General features: G+C 35.7%; 2 protein-coding genes across 4 annotated transcripts; both read left to right on the forward strand.

The window, feature by feature from the left end:
* Window positions 1–157: 157 nt before the first annotated feature.
* On the forward strand, window positions 158–6,013 carry LOC111019868 (NADH--cytochrome b5 reductase 1). The gene is made up of 9 exons (XM_022296370.2): window positions 158–504; window positions 1,974–2,115; window positions 2,255–2,345; window positions 2,440–2,517; window positions 3,246–3,326; window positions 3,466–3,555; window positions 3,880–3,945; window positions 4,531–4,617; window positions 5,646–6,013. The coding sequence occupies exons 1-9, from the start codon at window positions 390–392 to the stop codon at window positions 5,736–5,738; spliced, it is 843 nt and encodes a 280-aa protein (XP_022152062.1). The 5' UTR covers window positions 158–389; the 3' UTR covers window positions 5,739–6,013.
* An 839-nt stretch (window positions 6,014–6,852) lies between these two features.
* Window positions 6,853–19,146, forward strand: LOC111019820 (S-sulfo-L-cysteine synthase (O-acetyl-L-serine-dependent), chloroplastic). Of its 3 annotated transcripts, XM_022296302.2 has the most exons (12): window positions 6,856–7,127; window positions 7,947–8,056; window positions 8,677–8,734; window positions 8,836–9,099; window positions 9,277–9,414; window positions 10,267–10,318; window positions 10,399–10,448; window positions 10,905–10,964; window positions 11,336–11,416; window positions 17,476–17,627; window positions 17,736–17,771; window positions 18,334–19,146. In XM_022296302.2, exons 1-10 carry the CDS (start codon window positions 6,912–6,914, stop codon window positions 17,563–17,565), a joined length of 1,119 nt encoding a protein of 372 aa, XP_022151994.1. In that variant the 5' UTR covers window positions 6,856–6,911; the 3' UTR covers window positions 17,566–17,627; window positions 17,736–17,771; window positions 18,334–19,146. The 3 variants fall into 3 exon arrangements, with proteins under 3 accessions (XP_022151995.1, XP_022151994.1, XP_022151992.1); XM_022296300.2 differs by lacking the exon at window positions 18,334–19,146 and having other exon boundaries at window positions 17,736–18,070; XM_022296303.2 differs by lacking the exons at window positions 17,476–17,627; window positions 17,736–17,771; window positions 18,334–19,146 and adding an exon at window positions 11,705–12,123 and having other exon boundaries at window positions 6,853–7,127.

Here is a 19,146-nt window from a genome sequence, read left to right on the forward strand (position 1 = left end):
AATTTTGTCCGTTGATCCCATATAAAAATTAAAAATATTTTTATTTAAATAATACTCATTTATCAGGATACAATTTGAGTTGAAGTGGTAGGAAGTTCCAAAGGAGGATTCGAAATTTTCCCATATATACAAAAAAGGAAATCTTCCCACGACGAAGAACGTCACCAACCAAGGACAACAACGAATATTTTAATTCGTCCGATTTGATTGACTTTTTCTGAATCTCTCTCCGCTGCTCTGACCTCATACATGAACTAGCGACGAATTCATTCACTTCAAGACCACGACTCTGACCCGCGTTCATATTTCTCCATTCTTACCTACCCCTCATTCATCAGAATCCCCCAATATTTCACCAATTTTTTCTTCCTCCCCCGTCGGATCTTGCCATGGAGATCTTACACACGCTCGACTTTGAGGTTCTTGTCAGTTTGGGAGTGGTCTTGGCTACCTTTGGTCTTGGTGCCGTCTTCATCGTTTTGTCCAGAAAACGCGCATCCAGAGGTTTCGCCTCCTTCTCATTTGATTCTTCGAAATGGGATCTCTGTTTTCTGGTTTGATTTGTTGGGTGTTTTCAATTCCTGATGGATGGTTTGATGTTTTCATTCGTGGGTCGTTACAATCTATGCTGATGGTTTCATGGACTGTTATTTATTTTTCCTCTTGATGTTTTAATGGATATATGGCACGTCTGCAATTTGAAATTAGATTCTGTTTTAGTTTTTATTTCTACTCTAGTCATTTTTACTCTTTCCGGCTGGAAAGTGAGTGAATGGTGTGGAATAAGTGTTTGTTGAAAAGTCTGTATAGCGAGTCTAGCGTAGAAGGGGTAGCATTCATGGGAAAAGTCAAGTGCTTCACTGGGCTTTTGGACGTGCTTAAATTTCAAAATAGCTGATTGAACTAAAATTCAAATGGCCATGGAGAGTTTCTTCATTTGCGTTGAGCTCTTGGTCAATATGAAATGGTAGATGTTATGGAAAATATGCGTTTTCTAGAACTCAAAGTTCTTGGTTCTTTGCTTGTCTTGTCTCTTGTGGGAATTTTAACACCTATGATGTTATCTCAGTAGCAGCCCCCCTGATGAGACAAGGTTGCAGTAGGAATGGTCTTTAACACTTGATTTTGCACATTCCATTATTCAAACTTCGGATTAATTGTAGGAACAGTGTTAGTCGGTGAACTTTGTGGTAGAAACGGCTCTAGTTGAGGATTCTATTCATCAATAAAGCATATGTGGTGACATAGGTCCAAAAGATCTTCCCCTTTTTTTTGTGACTTCAATAGCGTGTTCTCTGCAAACATGAGTGTAAGGTTTTAAATATTTTATCCTGGACATGCTCAAATTTAGGGAAGATTTGATAAGAGTTTTTCCCCCCTTCTCTTCATAAAGGTTTTTGAGTTGTATTTTGCTTCCCTCTCCATTCTGGTTACATGTTTATATGGAAGTAATTCTTTACTCTCCTTTTTGTCATAGAGGCTGCTTTCTTTTACAAACCGGTTCTTTGGTAGTCTTATGACACATTTGATCAAAAGGAGTAGGAGGATCTTTGATTACAAACTATCGGAGCCTTTTCTTGTAGTTATTGTTTCTTACTTCATGTTGGCGTGTCTTTGGTATAGAATCCTGTACTTTAATTCCTCTTAATGAAAGCAGTTTTTTTGAGAGGAAAAAGAAACACCTTGGTTAGGCTTACTGCTTTAGAGCTATTTGCCTGGCTTCTGCGGTTAATACTTAGTTTGTGTGTTTCTAGACTTTTCAAATCCTTGACCAGTGCTTTTAATGATCAACGTACCTCCTATACTAACATTCTCTTCTGGTTGTCATGGTTTTGTTCAGAGATAATTTAGGAACCATATTTTTTCTTGATTCCTATCTAAAAAATTTTCTTTTTCTGCATTCTATTTCTTTATTTATTTACTTTTTTCTAACGTGGATTGGCTCATATGTTCCATGTTGTTTGTAACTACAGCCTGCTTGGATCCAGAGAAGTTTAAAGAGTTTAAGCTTGTTAAGCGTACGAAGCTGAGCCATAATGTGGCGAAGTTCACTTTTATACTTCCCCGTCCCAATTCAATTCTTGGTCTTCCTATTGGACAACATATAAGTTGCAGGTTTCATTTCATCCAATATATTTAGTTTCCCAGTCATCATCTTGATAGTTTTATATACAGTTATGATACTTAGCACACCTAATATTTGGTTTATCTGTCCTGCCTTGTAACATCTCGCTCTCTCAAAAATTATGAGCAGGGGAAAGGATAGCCAGGGTGAAGAGGTTATTAAACCTTACACGCCAACTACTTTGGACTCTGATGTTGGATATTTTGAACTAGTCATAAAGGTACATATATAAATATGCCCACAGGTTGGTGATGGCACATTGATTTTTATTATTACAGTGCCCATTCTTATCTGAATGTGTGTATGAAATTTAGATGTATCCCCAAGGCAGGATGTCACATCATTTTCGAGAAATGCGTATCGGGGACCATCTTGCTGTGAAGGGACCAAAGGTAATTGCTTACTTGCAGAGAAATTATGATGACAGTTTTAGAATGTTCTATTATTCTACGTACTGCATGTGCCCAATGGCCACATGATTTCATATTATTAATCAGTTTTGTGAGAAGCTCTAGATCCAAATTTCTCCATATCACCTTGAATGTTATGATGCTAGTAACCAAGAAGTAATGCGGAAGTTTTGTTTCAGTGACTTGTGAATTTCCATTAATCTGGATTGAACACAATTGTGATTGTGATCTACATTATGTTTTAGAGTATTAAAATTGTTAATCTAAAGAATGCTTTATCCTCTCGGTCCTGATTACTTTTTGTGTCATATTTTTTCTATTAAGATATTGTCTTGTTCATGACAAAGGAGACATGTAGCGTTATTGTGTTTTTGAAGTCTTCACATAATTCTATATGCATCTATGTAGCATTATTGTGTTTTTGATTTCCACACAGACTTCAACAACACCTTACTAGCTCTTGGAAAAATTGATCTTGCTTTCACCAAAGAGTTAACTGAAAAGCAGCCAATAGGGTCTAACTTCCACACCCTTTTACCACCTCTAGAAGACAAAGAAACACCTTCCAACAATTGAGAAACTTAACATTACTAGGGCCTAGTTCAGAATTTATCACCATGGTTCTCTAATAACTTGTGTTCTTTATAGAATTTTGAATGCTTCGAATGGTGCCTAGTTTAGCTATTTATGTACTTTATTTATTGTTGCAGGGACGTTTTAAGTATCAACCTGGTCAAGTTAGAGCATTTGGGATGCTTGCTGGAGGCTCTGGCATTACACCTATGTACCAAGTATATCAAAAAAAATAAATTTTATGGAATATGTTTTTCCTAATCATTTAAAATCTTTGCTGCATTATGTTGTGTGCCATTTTATCTTGCCAAGTTTGAAAACAATAGGAAGCTCTCTCATTCTTACTTTTTGTTTTAGGTTGCTCGTGCTATATTAGAAAACCCGAAAGACGAGACTAAGGTTCACCTTATTTACGCCAATGTTACATACGAAGATATTCTTTTGAAGGTAATTTTTTGTAAAAGCTTTATATCATTTTATTGTCCTTCCATTTCCGATACTTATGTTTTTGTTGTTGTTGTTTGTGCTTGTAATGTACCATGACCACGACCACGAGTTTGTGAAGCTTGGAAAAAATGTCTTTCCCTTTTGCTGACAGTACACTTGCTAGAACAGATAATCTATATTTCAACTCGAACCTATTTGATTAATTACTTCACTTTTTCATGCATTCTCCATTTTTTAGTGTAATTATTTTAACTTTTCACTCTTGCTGTATGGTGATTACACTTCGGTTTTAATGAAAAAAAATACACGTCGGTATTTTCACAGGAGGAATTGGATATTCTTGCCACTAGATACCCTGATCGCTTCAAGATCTACTATGTGTTGAACCAGGTCAGTTAAAAGTTTTAAAATTTAGTAGTAGTCCAATATCAATAGCAAGAGATCTTAATTTTAAATCTCTGCAATATTACTTTCCTTGCGTCGTATTAACAATCCAAATGTTTAGTCTTGTGGATCAAACTAATATCAATATTAGGTTCCATCTCAAAATCAATTGGCAAGGAGAGAGATAACCCATGTATATTATAAACTTTTTTACGTTCTTTATTTTTTCAATATGGGATCCTTAACATGCCCCTTAAGATAGTGGCTCTTTTGAGCCATACCAATCTTGGGCAAATTCTATTTTTTTTTTTGGAACGGACGCTCGTTTGAGCTTTTGGGCTATGATACCATATTAGTATTCATGAGGTGTCATCTCAAAACCAATTGATAATGAGAGAAGTAACCCATGTATATTACAAACCTTTGTTAAATTATAAATTTTTGTTAAGTCTCTATTTTTTAAAAATGTGGGATCCTTAACAACGGATGAGGAAGGGTACTAAGAATATACTAAATGGTTTTGTTTGTTAGAAGTTTTGTGTCATGTTTAATGTTACTACTGATGCCTAAGTTCTTTGACAATGGAAACAGCCTCCTGAAGTTTGGGATGGTGGTGTTGGCTTTGTGTCCAAGGAAATGATTCAAGCGCATTGCCCTGCACCTGCTCCTGGCATTCAGGTATATTTTTCCCTTGAAAGTTTTAAGTTCTATTATAGATCCCTAAATTTTGGCGTTTATTTTTCTTTGGTCCTTCAATTTTTAAAACATCGTCTTAGTCTTTGAATTTTGTATAAAATGATAAAATCATTTTAGTCATTCTACCTAATCAATAAATATCTTTGTAATCAATAGATATCTATATAAACAGTGTCTGAAGTCACGTCTATATTAGGTTTTTTTCTCTTTAGTTCAAGAAAATGTGACATGCGGAGATCTAAGAAGCATGAACACTTCAATTTGGGTAACGTGCCCGTATCGGACACTCCAATACTCTAACACTTATCAAAAACACTTGTTAGCTCAATAGATGTGCGTTGTACACTAGTTGTACAAAGTAAACATGAATTCAACACTGGTTAAAAGCACATCGAACACTTGTTAAGCATAAGAAACAGATATATCTAGTAATATAGGACAAAATAATAAAATTTGAGAGCAAAATATATAAAATCATTTTTTAAGTATAAAAAGGAATAAGCTTATTGATTTTGAATTTCCTTCTTGTATGAAAATGATAGATACCTAAAATTGTACGTTTTTATAAATGTGTCCTTGTCATGTCCGTGTCTTAGATTTTTAGAAAATAATATATCACCGTGTCTGTGTGGTGTCGCATCTGTGTCTCACGTTCGTATTTGTACTTCTTAGGCAGAGACTGAACCTTCGACCTTAAGGAAAGTACCAAGTACCTTATCCACTAAGTATAGTAGTAGGTTAGGTGTTGGGTTTTTAAATGTATTTAGGTTCTTATTAAATAATTAATAAAATATTAATGGTAAAATGCTTTTTATGAAGTTTATAAACTAAAATATAACCTTTGAAATTTCAGGACTAAAACATTTCATTTAAAAATTCAAGAAACAGACATAATAAGATTTAAACTTTGAGTTTTCTTCAAAGTATAACTCTTACGATAGACTCTCTTCCGAAAATCAGAATCGCAATTAATTCATCTCTAACATTTTTTTCTTGATCAATGTGTTTAGATTCTACGGTGCGGTCCGCCGCCGATGAACAAGGCCATGGCTGCCCACCTTGAGGCTCTTGGATATACGCCTGAAATGCAGTTTCAGTTCTAATCCATGGTTACCATCTCATCAACCTTTCATGATTTAAAGTTAGCCAAAGACTGGACTCAGAATTTATTTCTTCAAATTCTAAATATACCGAGGGAGCATCAGTGAATTGTAAACGATTTTGTGTAACTTTAAAAGTTTTTTTTTTTTTTCCTTTTTCAATTGGTTTTTCATTGCAACTTCATCACTTTTTGGGTTCTCATGTCATTGGAGAAATTAGAATTTCCGAAAAGAGGAGGAAATGGAAATAATTGTATTCGTTGGGATCTTCTTTTTTCTTTTTCAGTCTTTTCTGCTTGTTACTTTTTAATTGACTCAGAGAATTTTGGTTTGGTTCGGTTTGGTTATTGACCGAACTAGACTTTGAATTGTGGTGGTTGGATTACTATATATGCAAACTGAACAAAACCGACTATTCTTGAAAATTAATTTTAATTGAATTGATCGGTTAATTTTGAGAAATTCTACCTAGAAAGTTATCTTAGAAGGAATATTTTAAAAATGTAATTTTTGTTATTATCTACATTTATTATGTTTGATTATTTTTAATAAATTAATGGTCATATAAGGCATATATTTACATTTATTAGTAAATGATTATTTTTTAATAGACCCAAGTCAAGTTTCTATTTGGAAGGAGGTAAGTTCTCCCGTAGAGGGATGTACCCACGTGAACGGTGGTGGACGAAGCAAGAGCGAGAATGTCCGGCCTTTGTCATATGCACACTTAGATTCTAAATAATTAGAAAGATAAAAATATATAAAAAACATTAATACTTAATAAATAAATCCATTTTTTGTACTTGAATAAGTTTTAGACGGAGTAAAGATAAAAAAAAAGTGAATTTTTTAAGTGGGTAAAACATTAATTAAAGACTACTCAGGAAATTTAATCCATCAAATTGAAGCTATTTCTAAACTATAAAGAAAATTTTAAAATTATTATAATTAAATTAAAACTAAACACCACTATCTCATGAAATTAGTTGATTCAATTCAGACATCCATGGATTAAAAAAAGAAGACTAAGCACAAACCCGTGTTAAAACGATGGACCAAATTTGTAATTAGATTAAAAAAAAAAACTAATTTAATTTGTGGGAACGTACGGTAACAACGGAGAATTCACAATTTTGGATTTAAACCCGCTCAAAACCTTAGCAACGGCCGTTAGCCATGGCGGTTTCTTCCTTTCTATCACCATCTCCTTCGCTTCCCTTTCCTCTTCCCCTCCTTGCTTTCTCCCCGAAGCGGCACTCAGTTGCACCGATTAATGGTATGGTTCAGGGCTGTTCTATTGTGAGACGGAGACCACTGCTCGCGAAAGCGAGCTCAGCCTACGCGACATGGGAAGACCTCGATTCCGTCAACATTGCCGAGAACGTAACCCAGGTTCTTCAATTTTCTGTGGCTCCGGTTTATTTTGTTAGTATAATTACGAAAACCGCGGTGTAGATTTTAACTCTTTGTTCGCCGGAACGGGATAATGGCGAGGATTTTTGGGGTCTGTTACCGCATAAAGGCAATATAGGGAGAGCATGGATTTACAAGATTTTTCTTACATCGACTAGTATGATCTCATATGGATTACGTTTTCTGTTAAATCACCATGGAACCACTTATCCATATCCACCCACTTAATTTTTGTGTGTTTTAGTTGTTGTGTTTTAGTTTCATGTATTTTGTTGTTTTGAAGTTCTTCTTTCTAGCGCAAGTTGTTGAAACTGACGTGTAATTTTTAATTGGAAAGAAAAATAAAATTAAAAGTTTAGGTTTGAATTTGATAAAATTAAAAGTTTTATTGGACACCCCTTCAAAAGAGAAAAACAACTTCTCTGGAAGCTTTTTATTAGGGCCTTCCTTTGGCAATTATGGAGGGAAAGGAATCAGCGCATTTTCAACGACAAAGAACAGCCTTTTGAACGGTTTTTTGACACCATTGTTTTTTTTGTTATATCTTGGTGTAAATGCTCTCATCTCTTTCACACCTATAGCTTTTCAAGTCTACTTTACAGTTGGAGAAGCTTTCTTTAGCCCTCATATGGGCATCTTTTGTAATCCCTCCTATGGGCCACTCTTGTAATTTCATGCATCAATGAAATTGTTTCATTTACAAAAAAAAAAAAAAGTTTTATGGTCGAAATTGACTTGGATGAAAAGTTTATCTTTGAAATAAGTACTGATTTGGATGGTTCTATTAAATTCGTTTAGTTGATTGGAAGAACGCCTATGATATATCTCAACAAAGTAACAGAAGGCTGCGTGGCAAATGTTGCTGCAAAACTTGAATCAATGGAACCATGTCGAAGTGTAAAAGACAGGTAAACTTCCAATCAGTGAAGGGTTTTTTTATATCCCACCACTGTATGTGATTCCTTGTTTGAATCCTTGTGTATGACTGCACATTTCTGTAGAACCTTGCGTTGCCTGGCAGCTATGTTCTGAGTGGCATCTAGGACAATTATTAATGAAGCAACTGATGTAGCTTTTCTACTCTCCAAGAATACTCAACCATATTAACGTTATTCCGGAAGTCTCCAAAACAAGAGCTTAAAGCCTTTATGCATACAGGACTAATTAACTAACTACAAGTCAATTACCAACAAAATATCAGACTTGAAAGAAATTACAAAACTTGGACTTTTGGGCTATTTTATGGTGCATAACAAGTGGTGGCTGGTTTATGCGCTTTAGATTTCTACTTTCAGCCTCTTTATATAGGTTTTACACTTTACACTCATGTCAATTGTATAAATATTTTTTTAGAATTAATGAGACTTTAGATTTTGGCTACATTCGCAACCTTCAAAACGTGTTGGAGATCCATTACAAAATGGAGTTACTATGTATCCTTTACAACATTCTTCTTTTCAATTTGGTGGTGAGAGGAGATATATATATTACTAATCGGTTCATCTCTCTTACCTTACTGATTTCTCAGGATTGGTTACAGTATGATATCCAGTGCCGAAGAGAGTGGTGCAATATCTCCAGCTAAGGTAAGCTGTGCTTGGAGACAGTTTATCAGCGGAATATCTGTTTCCTTTAAAAATATGAAAGTGCATGACCTTGATGTTTCATTCTGGTAATGCGTACGTAGACCATATTAGTTGAACCAACAACTGGGAATACGGGACTTGGCATAGCTTTCGTTGCTGCAACAAAAGGGTACAAACTTGTAGTCACCATGCCTGCATCCATAAATGTTGAAAGGAGGATCCTATTACGTGCTTTTGGTGCAGAGGTTGTTTTGACGGACTCAGAGAAAGGTCTCCAAGGGGCTATTGCCAAAGCAGAAGAAATTCTAATCAGTACTCCCAATGCCTACATGCTTCAACAGTTTGATAACATTGCTAATACGAAGGTTATTCCTTTTTCGTCTCTATTCAGTTGTCAACACATACTCTTGCAACCCAAGTGTCTCTGTAATCTCTTAAGTTTTATGCAATCTTCATTATCTTCATCTTTTCATATAATTGCACAGCATATGATGGCAATTATATAATGTTAAAGCCTGTTATAAGTTTTATATGAATTGCAGGTCCACTTTGAAACCACAGGACCTGAGATATGGGAGGATACCATGGGTAGCGTTGACATTTTTGTTGCTGGAATTGGAACTGGTGGTACCATTACAGGAACTGGACGTTACCTAAATATGATGAAAGAAACGATTAAGGTTTGGGCTAATAAAATTATTGTTTTTCTGAGTAAATTCTTTGTCAAGAATATTAAAAGACTAGTAGAAATGAAGTTATGCATTGAATAAAGAATGGAAAAAAAATAGACGAGCACAGTGGCTAACTAACTCAATAACAAAATCCTAAAGCTCTCATGAAAGCGTTGGCAGAGAACATGTTATATATGCAATACTTGCTCATACAGAAATGGTAATCCTTACTATTCAAAGATATCATTTGTAATAATATAATGTAATATTCGTTCATCAAATTATCTTTAGTATTTCAAGGAACATAAATACTTGTGTCACATATTTTCATATGTCAGATTATTTGATTTATGGCCTAATTCTCTGTATTTATTTGAGAACAAAGTAAAAAGAAAAGGAACTGATGCTTGGATAAAAAATGACAACTTTACCATCTATAGTAGAAGTGTTATTTTGTTCCATAACAATAAAACTGATATGGCATATGGACCTCAAATGTATGCACTGTGTGAGCTATGACTCAAATAAACAATTAATAACTAAACGAGCTAATCTGAAATAGAATAACAAACTTGACTAATCAATATAATGGTAGACCTTTTATTTAACAAAAATGGAAACTGTACATAATTCTCTCTCTTCACAATGACTTGAACGGAGAGGCTAATTCAAATAATTAGTACAATAACATACTTTAACCAAAAATAGATAATTTTTTTACTGGTATTTTTTCTTTTTTCGCAAGGACTAGATTGAAGGTTCACATCTTAAAGGTCTTAGTACACTAGTCAATTATTCTGTTGCTAGTGCTACTTCTTTAGATGGTGTTTAATGGTCTAATGAGTAGTTTTATTAACTTAGATAGTTGGCGTGGAACCTGCAGAAAGAAGCATAATCTCGGGAGAGAATGCTGGTGAGTTGCATTGTTTTTTGTCTTGTATGTACTTGGAGCAATGATTACTCAGGCTTTAACATTCTTGAAGATTGGCGCAGGTTATGTGCCCCCAATTCTGGATGTTAAGTTGCTTGATGAGGTGATCAAGGTAATTATCTACTTGAGGGTTGGGGAACTATACATTTTTTATTTTTATAATTTTTTCCTTCTTAGCTTACTCAAGAATTGAATACTGAAGCTAAGATGACATGTATGTGTCCTGAATCATTACTTACATGTATGTATGTATGTGTGTATAGATATATATGTATGTATGTGTGTGTATAGGTACATATATGTATGTATCTACATGTATATATCTGTATGTATATATTATTTAGAGCAGATTTTTTTTTTCTGTATTAATAATCTAGCAGATCATGTTAATGTCTGTAATATTATAACTTAGCAATTTATCTATTTATTTTCATATAATAGCCTCAGCCCCGCTAAAAGATCATGTTAATGTCTATAACATTATAACTTGCAATTTATTTATTTTCATATAATGGCCCCAGCCCGTCATTGACTATCACTAAGTAATTTTTTAATGAGAAAAATGTAGGTAACCAATGATGAAGCTATTGAAATGGCCAGGAGATTAGCATTGGAGGAAGGCCTGCTGGTAATTGCTTATATTTTGCAATGTTATTTTGGGTGGCAAATCTTTGAAAATTTCATTCATGTTCAAAAATTTTTAATTATTTTTATTTTTGTAATCAACATTCATGTTCAATTATTACACCATCAACAGCCCATTTAAAATATTTAAACTTTCCTGTGGAAAATCATTCAAAACTCCCTTTAGATTTGATGGTATCTTCTTGCTCCTACCAAGTTTTTAAATAACTGCTAAACTGTTGGATCTTTGATATCTTCACCTCTTCGATATTTTCCCTTGAGATTTGATAGTCTCCTCCCTCTAGTTTTTAGATAATTGCTTAGGAAGTGTTATACCATACTAGATCTAGTAGTAATAGTTTCACCTCTTTGTAGGTTGGCATTTCATCAGGAGCTGCTGCAGTAGCAGCGATAAGCTTGGCAAGGAGGCCTGAGAATGCTGGTAAACTTATTGTGGTAAGTTCATTACATTTTCTCATTTTGACGACCATGTTATTTTTTTCAATTGTATTATTATTATGATTTTTTTTAATCTTTTAAAAAGGAAATAAAAATTTTTATTATCGAAGTGAAAAGTTACAAAGAAGTAGCAACAACTTACGTAAAGAAACTAGGGCAGACTACTAAATATCAACAACAAACAACAATCGGTTAGATGTCCTATAAATGATTAAATTTATCCTAACCCATTAGCTTGAGCTTCTGGGTTCATTGGTGGTTTAATCATGTTTAACATAATATCAGAGTGCCGAAAGAAAGTCGGGCAAGAATCTCGGTAGTACGAAGGGGAAGCAGAATCGTATTTGGTGGAGAAGTGGCTATTAAAAGGTTTGAGATGGCCAATGGAATTGATTGTGTGCGCAATCCTTTCACCATAGAGTTTAAAACAATGGTGGGTTGTTTACGACACAAGAACTTGGTTCAGTTCAAGGATGGTGCCGTGAAGATACTAAGTTAGTCCTGGTTTATTATTACTTACCCAATGAAAGCTTCAGTAATATTCTCCACAACACAAGGTCTTGTGTTCGAACCCCCCGTGTTGTTCATTTCCTCTCCATTCAATATTGACTTTCACTTGTTGGGCCTTGTTCAATTTTCCAAGCCCATGAGTGAGGAGGTATGTTAGATATTGTATAAATAATTAAATTTATCCTAACCCATCAGCTTAAGCTTTTTGATTAATTGGTGGTTTAATCGTGTTTAACAAATCCAAATAAATGATCAAAAAGACCGAACAAACAAACCTTCAGCTAGAACTAAAGACCAACCTGTAGACCTGACAATACAAAGCAAAAAATTACACAAAGAACACTAAGTTTACTTAATAGATAGAGTCAGAAATCTTTGTTCTTCCTTTTTTTTTCATTGATGAAAAGTCTCTTGTTAAAAAAAAAAAAGATAGAGTCAGACCTAAAATTTTGATGAAGGCTTTATGGTAGCCACAGCAGCATTCTTCCCACCAACAGCAGCTGCACAAATCTTAATCTACCAAACGCCCATATAAATAATTTCTCATTACAACTGAAACTTTAAAGATTCTTAATCAATCCACACCACACCAATAGCATCCTACACACCAATAGCATCCTTGAAGACTTGAAGCTGTGCTAATGGTGGTCAAGGATAAGGTACTAGTTTCAGTGGAAGACATCGAGGAGTCGAGCTGCCTATCTTCTCCTCGAGCGCCGGAAGGTCAAGGAAGTTGGTGGCCTGCGCGGGAAGAGAAAACAGAATAATCAACTGAAGCATGACGCATCAACGAATGAAGCAGAAAGAGAGGGTGCTTTAGTGCTCTACTTGCAAACAAAAAGGGGAGGGACTTTTTCTTGCCTGCTTCTGGCGGTGGATCTGGTAATTGGTCTGTTCCGATTTTGATAGGTGCACCTGACATGGCATTTCCACGATTAAATAATATTTCATTCTGGTTGTCGCACTGTAGGCCATCCTCGGCCTTCTTCGTTTTTGATGAAAAAGAAATCCAATCTTGGATCTTCGAAAGCGTTTTCCTTCCCTTCCCTTCGTCGAGCCTCGACACTTACAGGCACCATTAGCTCACGAGCTCTTTTGAATCTGCATTTCTTTCTTCACCGGGCTTGGACCATGTCTCTCGAGGGTGGGAAAGAAAGGTTCAGAAATGGCCGGATTAGCAGGAGGAGGGGCGACCCCACCTTGAAACGGTGGACAGTTGACCGGAAGAGAACTTCGATTCGCCCGGCGGGCGGAATAATACTTTACTTAAAATAAGGAATTAGAGGAGCAAAGCGGACATCGACACGTGCAGGGAGGCGTGAAGAAAGGCCGAATGGAAGGGGGCAGTCAGCTGGCTGCTTCTTGGCCACGCCCCCTGCAACTAGATACGAGATAGTTGACCTCTAAAGAGTTCTAAAGAGTTCTTTAAAATAAGATTAAATTTAAAAAATCTATCTAGAATACGTAAGATCCCACTTGGGCTCTGTAAAGCAATAATATAAAATATACTAATAAATACTCTAAGACTCCCTTTCAAGTTGGTGCATATATGTTAATTATGTCCAACTTGTCAGAGAGATAATCTATCCGTGCTCCATTCAGTGCTTTAGTGAAGATATCTCCTAACTGCTCCCCAATCTTCACATATCTTGTAGCCACCAATCATTGTTGTATTTTCTTACGTACATAATGACAATCGACTTCAATGTATTTGGTTCGTTCATGAAATATTGGATTAGATTGCAATATGAAGAGCTGCTTGATTAAGCATACCAAAGTTTTATTGGGGTGGTGATGCCAAATCCCAATTCAGTCAGAAGCTGATATATCCATACTAATTCACACACCGACTGTGCCATAGCTCTATATTCTGATTCAGCACTCGAACGCGACACCACATTTTGTTTCTTACTTTTCCAAGAAACTAAATTACCTCCAACAAATACACAATATCCTGAGGTTGATCTTTTAGAACCTGCCCAATCAGCATCTGAAAAACATTCAATATTAAAATGACCATGATCTTTATATAACAAACCACGTCCAGGAGTACCTTTCAAATAACATAGAATATGTTCCAATGCGGCCCAGTGGTTAGTCGTAGGAGAACTCATAAACTGACTGGATATGCTATGTCAGGTCTAGTAACGGTGAGGTAATTCAGTTTCCCTACTAATCAACTATACTTCTCAGGATCTTTCAACAACTCTCCTTCCTTTGTAAGTTGTAAATTAGGTATCATTGGAGTACTACGTGTCTTAGCAGCTAACTTTCCTGTTTCAGTTAACAAGTCAAGTACATATTTTCTTTGTGATAAAAGGATACCCTTCTTGCTCCTTATTACCTCAATTTCTAAGAAGTATTTCAACATTCCCAAATCTTTAGTATGAAATTGACTATGAAGAAAAGACTTGAGTGATAGGATGCCTGATGTATCATTACCAGTAATCACAATATCATCAACATATACAACTAGTAAGATAACACCAGACTCAGATCGTTTATAAAAAAACAGAATGATCTGACTTACTCTTCTTCATTCCAAAGTCCTCAATCACCTGACTGAATTTTCCAGACCATGCCCACAGACTTTCTTTCAACCCATATAAAGATTTACGAAGGCGACGTACCTTTCCATTCTCCCCCTGAGCAACAAAACTTGGTGGTTGCTCTATTTACACTTCTTCCTGAAGATCACCATGGAGGAATGCATTTTTAATATCAAGCTGATGCAAGGGCCAATGGTGAGTAGATGCCAAGGAAGTGAATAAACTGACAGAGGCCAATCTAGCAACCAGAGAAAAGTATCAGAATAATCAATTCCATAAGTCTGCGCATATTTTAGCAACAAGACGAGCTTTCAAGCGGGCGATTGATCCATCAGGACGAACCTTAACAGCAAACACCCATTTACAACCGATAGGTTTCTTTCCTGTAGGAAGAGACACTAAATCCTAAGTACCATTATCATCTAAGGCAGTCATCTCTTCCAACATAGCAGCCCGCCAACCAGGATGAGACAAAGCTTCATGAACAATTTTAGGAACAGATACAGACTCAAGGGATTCAATAAATGAACAAGTAGGTGAAGACAAATGGTTATATGAGACAAAAGAAGAAACAGGATAAGTACACTTATGCTTACCTTTTCGAAGAGCAAGATCATCACTCGTTTCTGGATCCACAGACGAAGAAGCTGCTGGTAGAGGGCATGAGACCGAAAGGGGTTGTCGTCGAGAACAAACTTGAGGTAGGAGAGAAGGATCAGGTACAGACGTAGATGTATCACTAGGGAGCACGTCGGTATAAGTGGAGACAATGGAATAGATAAGAAAGTCATCATATTCCTGTGAATGCTCCCCCTGACTGGTACTCAAGGATGATGAAAAAGGAGTATCTTCAAAGAACGTAACGTCAGGAGATAAGATATCGATTGAGATTAGGACAATAACATCGATATTCTTTTTGAACACGAGAATAACCAAGGAAAATGCATTTCAATGACTTAGGGTCCAATTTGGTGAGCTGGGGTCGAACATCCCGAACAAAACAAGTGCAACCAAATATTTTAGATTTAATAGGAAATAAAGGTTGCGTAGGACATAGAATACGATAAGGTATCTTACCCTTAAGAACTGATGAAGGCATGCGATTAATCAAGAAGCAAGCCGTTGAAATAGCATCGGCCCAAAAGTATTTTGGAACATGCATTTGAAACATTAAGGTCCTTGCTGTTTCGAGAAGATGTCTATTTTTACTTTCTGCAACTTCATTTTGAGATGGAGTATCAACACACGAGGATTGATGAAGAATACCATGTTCACCTAAATAGGAGCCAAGAGCACTAGAGAAATGTTCTTTAGCATTATCACTCCGTAGAACTTTAAGAGAGCCACCAAATTGAGTTCGAATTTCAGGATGAAAGTTACGGAAATGTGAAAGTAACTCAGAACGATGTTTCATCAAATATAACCAAGTTACACGAGAGAAATCATCGACAAAAGCAACAAAATACCGAAATCCACTTTTGGACTCAATAGGACAAGGACCCCAAACATCAGAATGGACTAATTCAAAAAGAGCAGTAGCTCGTGTATTGACTCTAGGATACGAACTGAGACGATGGAACTTAGCAAATTGACATGACTCAGTCTAAAGAAGGCAAACTATGAAATTGAGGATGGAGACTCTTTAACACGGTGAGAGATGGATGACCCAAGCGGCAATGTTCTTCGAAAGGATTGGCACTCGAGTACAAACGGTGGCTGTAGATATTTGTGTATCAAACGTGTAGAGGCTATTAGATTCACGCCCTTTACCAATAATCTTCTTCGTTGTAAGATCCTGAAATAAGCCAAGGGAACCAAATCAATTGAACCGAACCGACTGAACCGAATTGGACGAACCGAACCAAGTGAATCAGACCTGTTGAACCGGACTATTTGAACCGAATCGGTCGAACCGGCTGAACCGAACCAAGACAGATGTTTTGAAGCAGAAACCCTAACAACTAACCCACGACAACCAGAGACCAACGTGACGGTAGCTCACGGTTACGGTGATAGGCAACAGCTGGCGGCGACTGAAGTGTGAACGACGGCGAGACAGAAACCACGAACTGCAGAGTCAGCGACGGAAACCCACGAACAACAAATAGAAACCCACGAACAGCAGCATCGGCGACAGTGGCAACGACAATGGGCACTGACGACAGCGGCAGTGGGCAGCGGCGGCAGCGGGCGACGGCAGCATCGGTAATGAGCAGCGGCGGCGACAGTGGTGAGTTGAGTTGGATACCGATGAACAAAACCATAATGAACATAAAACTCTAATGGGCACAAAACCCTAATAGGCACAAAACCCTAACGGGCACAAAACCCTAATTTCAAAAATTTTAGAAGATAGGTTCTGATACCATGTAAAGTTTAGGGAGAATAACAAAATAGAATTCGATTCAATTAATTCCTTGATACAGACCTAATAACCTATTTATAATAGACTAATTCCTAAACATAACAGGAATAGGAATCTAATTCAATAATATAAAATATACTAATAAATATTCTAACAGGCTCGAAGGAATTCTAAAGAGTTCTTTAACATAAGATTAAATAAATAAATAAAAAATCTAGAATATGTAAGATCCCACGGGAGACTAAAAAGATCTATTTGCTTGAGCTCTAAGGATCTCCTTTGCCCACAAATAGAAGATGTGTCCATCACATGGATAAGCTAGAAAGTTAGAAAACTTGGGAGTGAGGTGAGTGAAGTGATTATTAAAGAGTGTGAAAGAGCTTTCTCTCAAACAGGGTCCATTTTTAGAACGAGGGTCCATTTTTGTACTTTCCTAATAGTAGTTTCTTTCTCTCATTTTGTGCTAATTTCTTCTACAATTATTGCAATTGCAAATTTATGTATTTGACTCCTAAAAGCATAGTCTAAAAGGAAATCAGAATGCATGTCAGTCTCCAAAAGCGCAAGGAAACTAAATATGTTTGATCAAAATCTGATGTTTACTTATTGATGGCTGTATTGATGCTTTGTAGGTTATATTTCCAAGCTATGGTGAGAGATACATACCGTCAGTGCTTTTTCATTCTATTTACGAAGAAGTTCAAAGAATGCCGTCGAGGTAGAAGGAATTGCCCAAGTTTGAGATACTTCGAAGACGGTTCATTCATACACCATAAAAGATAACGTAGCTTTTCACTTGCAAACCATTTGTTTTATTGAACGAATGTTATTTCTCAACGTCTTGATCAAATGTGCATCCTACTGAAACTTCTTTCTTCTTTATTTTTTGCAGGTGCAAGTTTTCAATTTGAGGCACAAGAATCAATAGGTAGATTTATATATCAAGCATAATTGCTTCTATATTAGGTAAACAACCGTTATCCAAAACGATCGAGAAGTTAAAAAAGGGCGGAATTAGGGGGTGAAATGCAAAGAAAAATGGTGTAATATGAAAAACAAACGTTACCGACTATTAGTAGGATACACATTTTTAGATATTGAACTACTTGCCAGGTTCTCTCAGCCAACATCACTAACTATTTTTATATGTTGCTGGGAAATATTAGTTCTCTGCAAACTATGTTAGGAATATTTCTGATTGGTAAGGTATCGTTCCAATTTGTTTCACCACAAATCTCTGGATAGGGAAGAAAACTTCATGTTTTTAGGATATTATAGTAGTTTCATTTGAAAGTTAGAGAAATATACTAATTTATGTACAATATTTAGTAAGATACAGTAAACCAGTATTCAGCCATATGAAAATGAGTCTTTGGGCTGAATTGAACACATCTCTTAAGGAGACTGTGTCCAACTTTACGTGCAATTTTTCCAGGTTCTTCATTCTTTCCCCATATTCCTCCATGAAAACTGACAGATTTCTCAATCAGTGCGACAGAAGAAATGGATTCATTGTGGATGCTTTATGCTCAATGCCGACTCAGTTTTGCAATTCAAGTTTCCTAACTTCTTAACTCACTCTCTTACATTGCAGTCTTCTTCAAATTAAGGTGTGTAATTTCTCCTCTCTTCCTTTCAATTCCCTTCTATTATCTACATTGCCTTATTGACTCTGTTTGTTTCTATTTGCTAATCTATAAAATATGATGGGTTCTAAGAATATAAATAAGCTTGAAGTAATAATAGTTGTGGTTATTTCATTTTAGAATTAGTAAAATTCTAAAACAAAATTCTATTTTCTGTTTTCTCCAATTTTATTTTAATGTATGAAATTTCAATAACGTTGCATGCAACCCTCTTCCCATTTCCATTGTCTGTCTTTTACGCCAATTTCTTGATCGATAATTTTTCTTGTTCTAAAAATTCAAAACTTTTTTTTTTTTGGTTAATTTGATTGGAGATTTAATTTTAAAATTGGAAGTTTTTCCCCAAATTTTAACCTTGGTGCATTCTCTATTGAGAAGGCCAATGATATACCATCATTGACCTAACAGTTCAAGGTAGAAATATTTGTTATGTTTTCTTTTCTTAAAATATTCTTACGTATATGTCAATTACCATTGAGTTATGCTCGCTCTGGCAGTCATTGAGATTCATTTAATTTCAATGTTTATTTTCATTTAAGTTTTATATAAAATCTTATTGTTAAACTTTAATACTAATTAAGGTCATTTAACTCTGAAATTGTTTGTTTGTTTTTTTAAAGGAAAAAAAACCCAAAAATGATAATTTTGGTTCGTTGA

This window comes from Momordica charantia (assembly GCF_013281855.1).
Source record: "Momordica charantia cultivar OHB3-1 chromosome 5 unlocalized genomic scaffold, Mcharantia_2.0 BLBB01000005.1, whole genome shotgun sequence".
NCBI classification, from domain to species: Eukaryota; Viridiplantae; Streptophyta; class Magnoliopsida; order Cucurbitales; family Cucurbitaceae; genus Momordica; species Momordica charantia.

Bases quoted from the DNA above. Each gene is read 5' to 3' on its own strand.
- LOC111019820 (XM_022296302.2), top strand. From the start codon at position 6,912: ATGGCGGTTTCTTCCTTTCTATCACCATCTCCTTCGCTTCCCTTTCCT. The intron at 9,100-9,276 runs GTTATTCCTTTT...TATGAATTGCAG, and splicing joins ATAACATTGCTAATACGAAG to GTCCACTTTGAAACCACAGG. The intron at 10,965-11,335 runs GTAATTGCTTAT...ACCTCTTTGTAG, and splicing joins CATTGGAGGAAGGCCTGCTG to GTTGGCATTTCATCAGGAGC.
- LOC111019868 (XM_022296370.2), top strand. From the start codon at position 390: ATGGAGATCTTACACACGCTCGACTTTGAGGTTCTTGTCAGTTTGGGA. The intron at 2,346-2,439 runs GTACATATATAA...TATGAAATTTAG, and splicing joins ATTTTGAACTAGTCATAAAG to ATGTATCCCCAAGGCAGGAT. The intron at 3,556-3,879 runs GTAATTTTTTGT...GTATTTTCACAG, and splicing joins ACGAAGATATTCTTTTGAAG to GAGGAATTGGATATTCTTGC.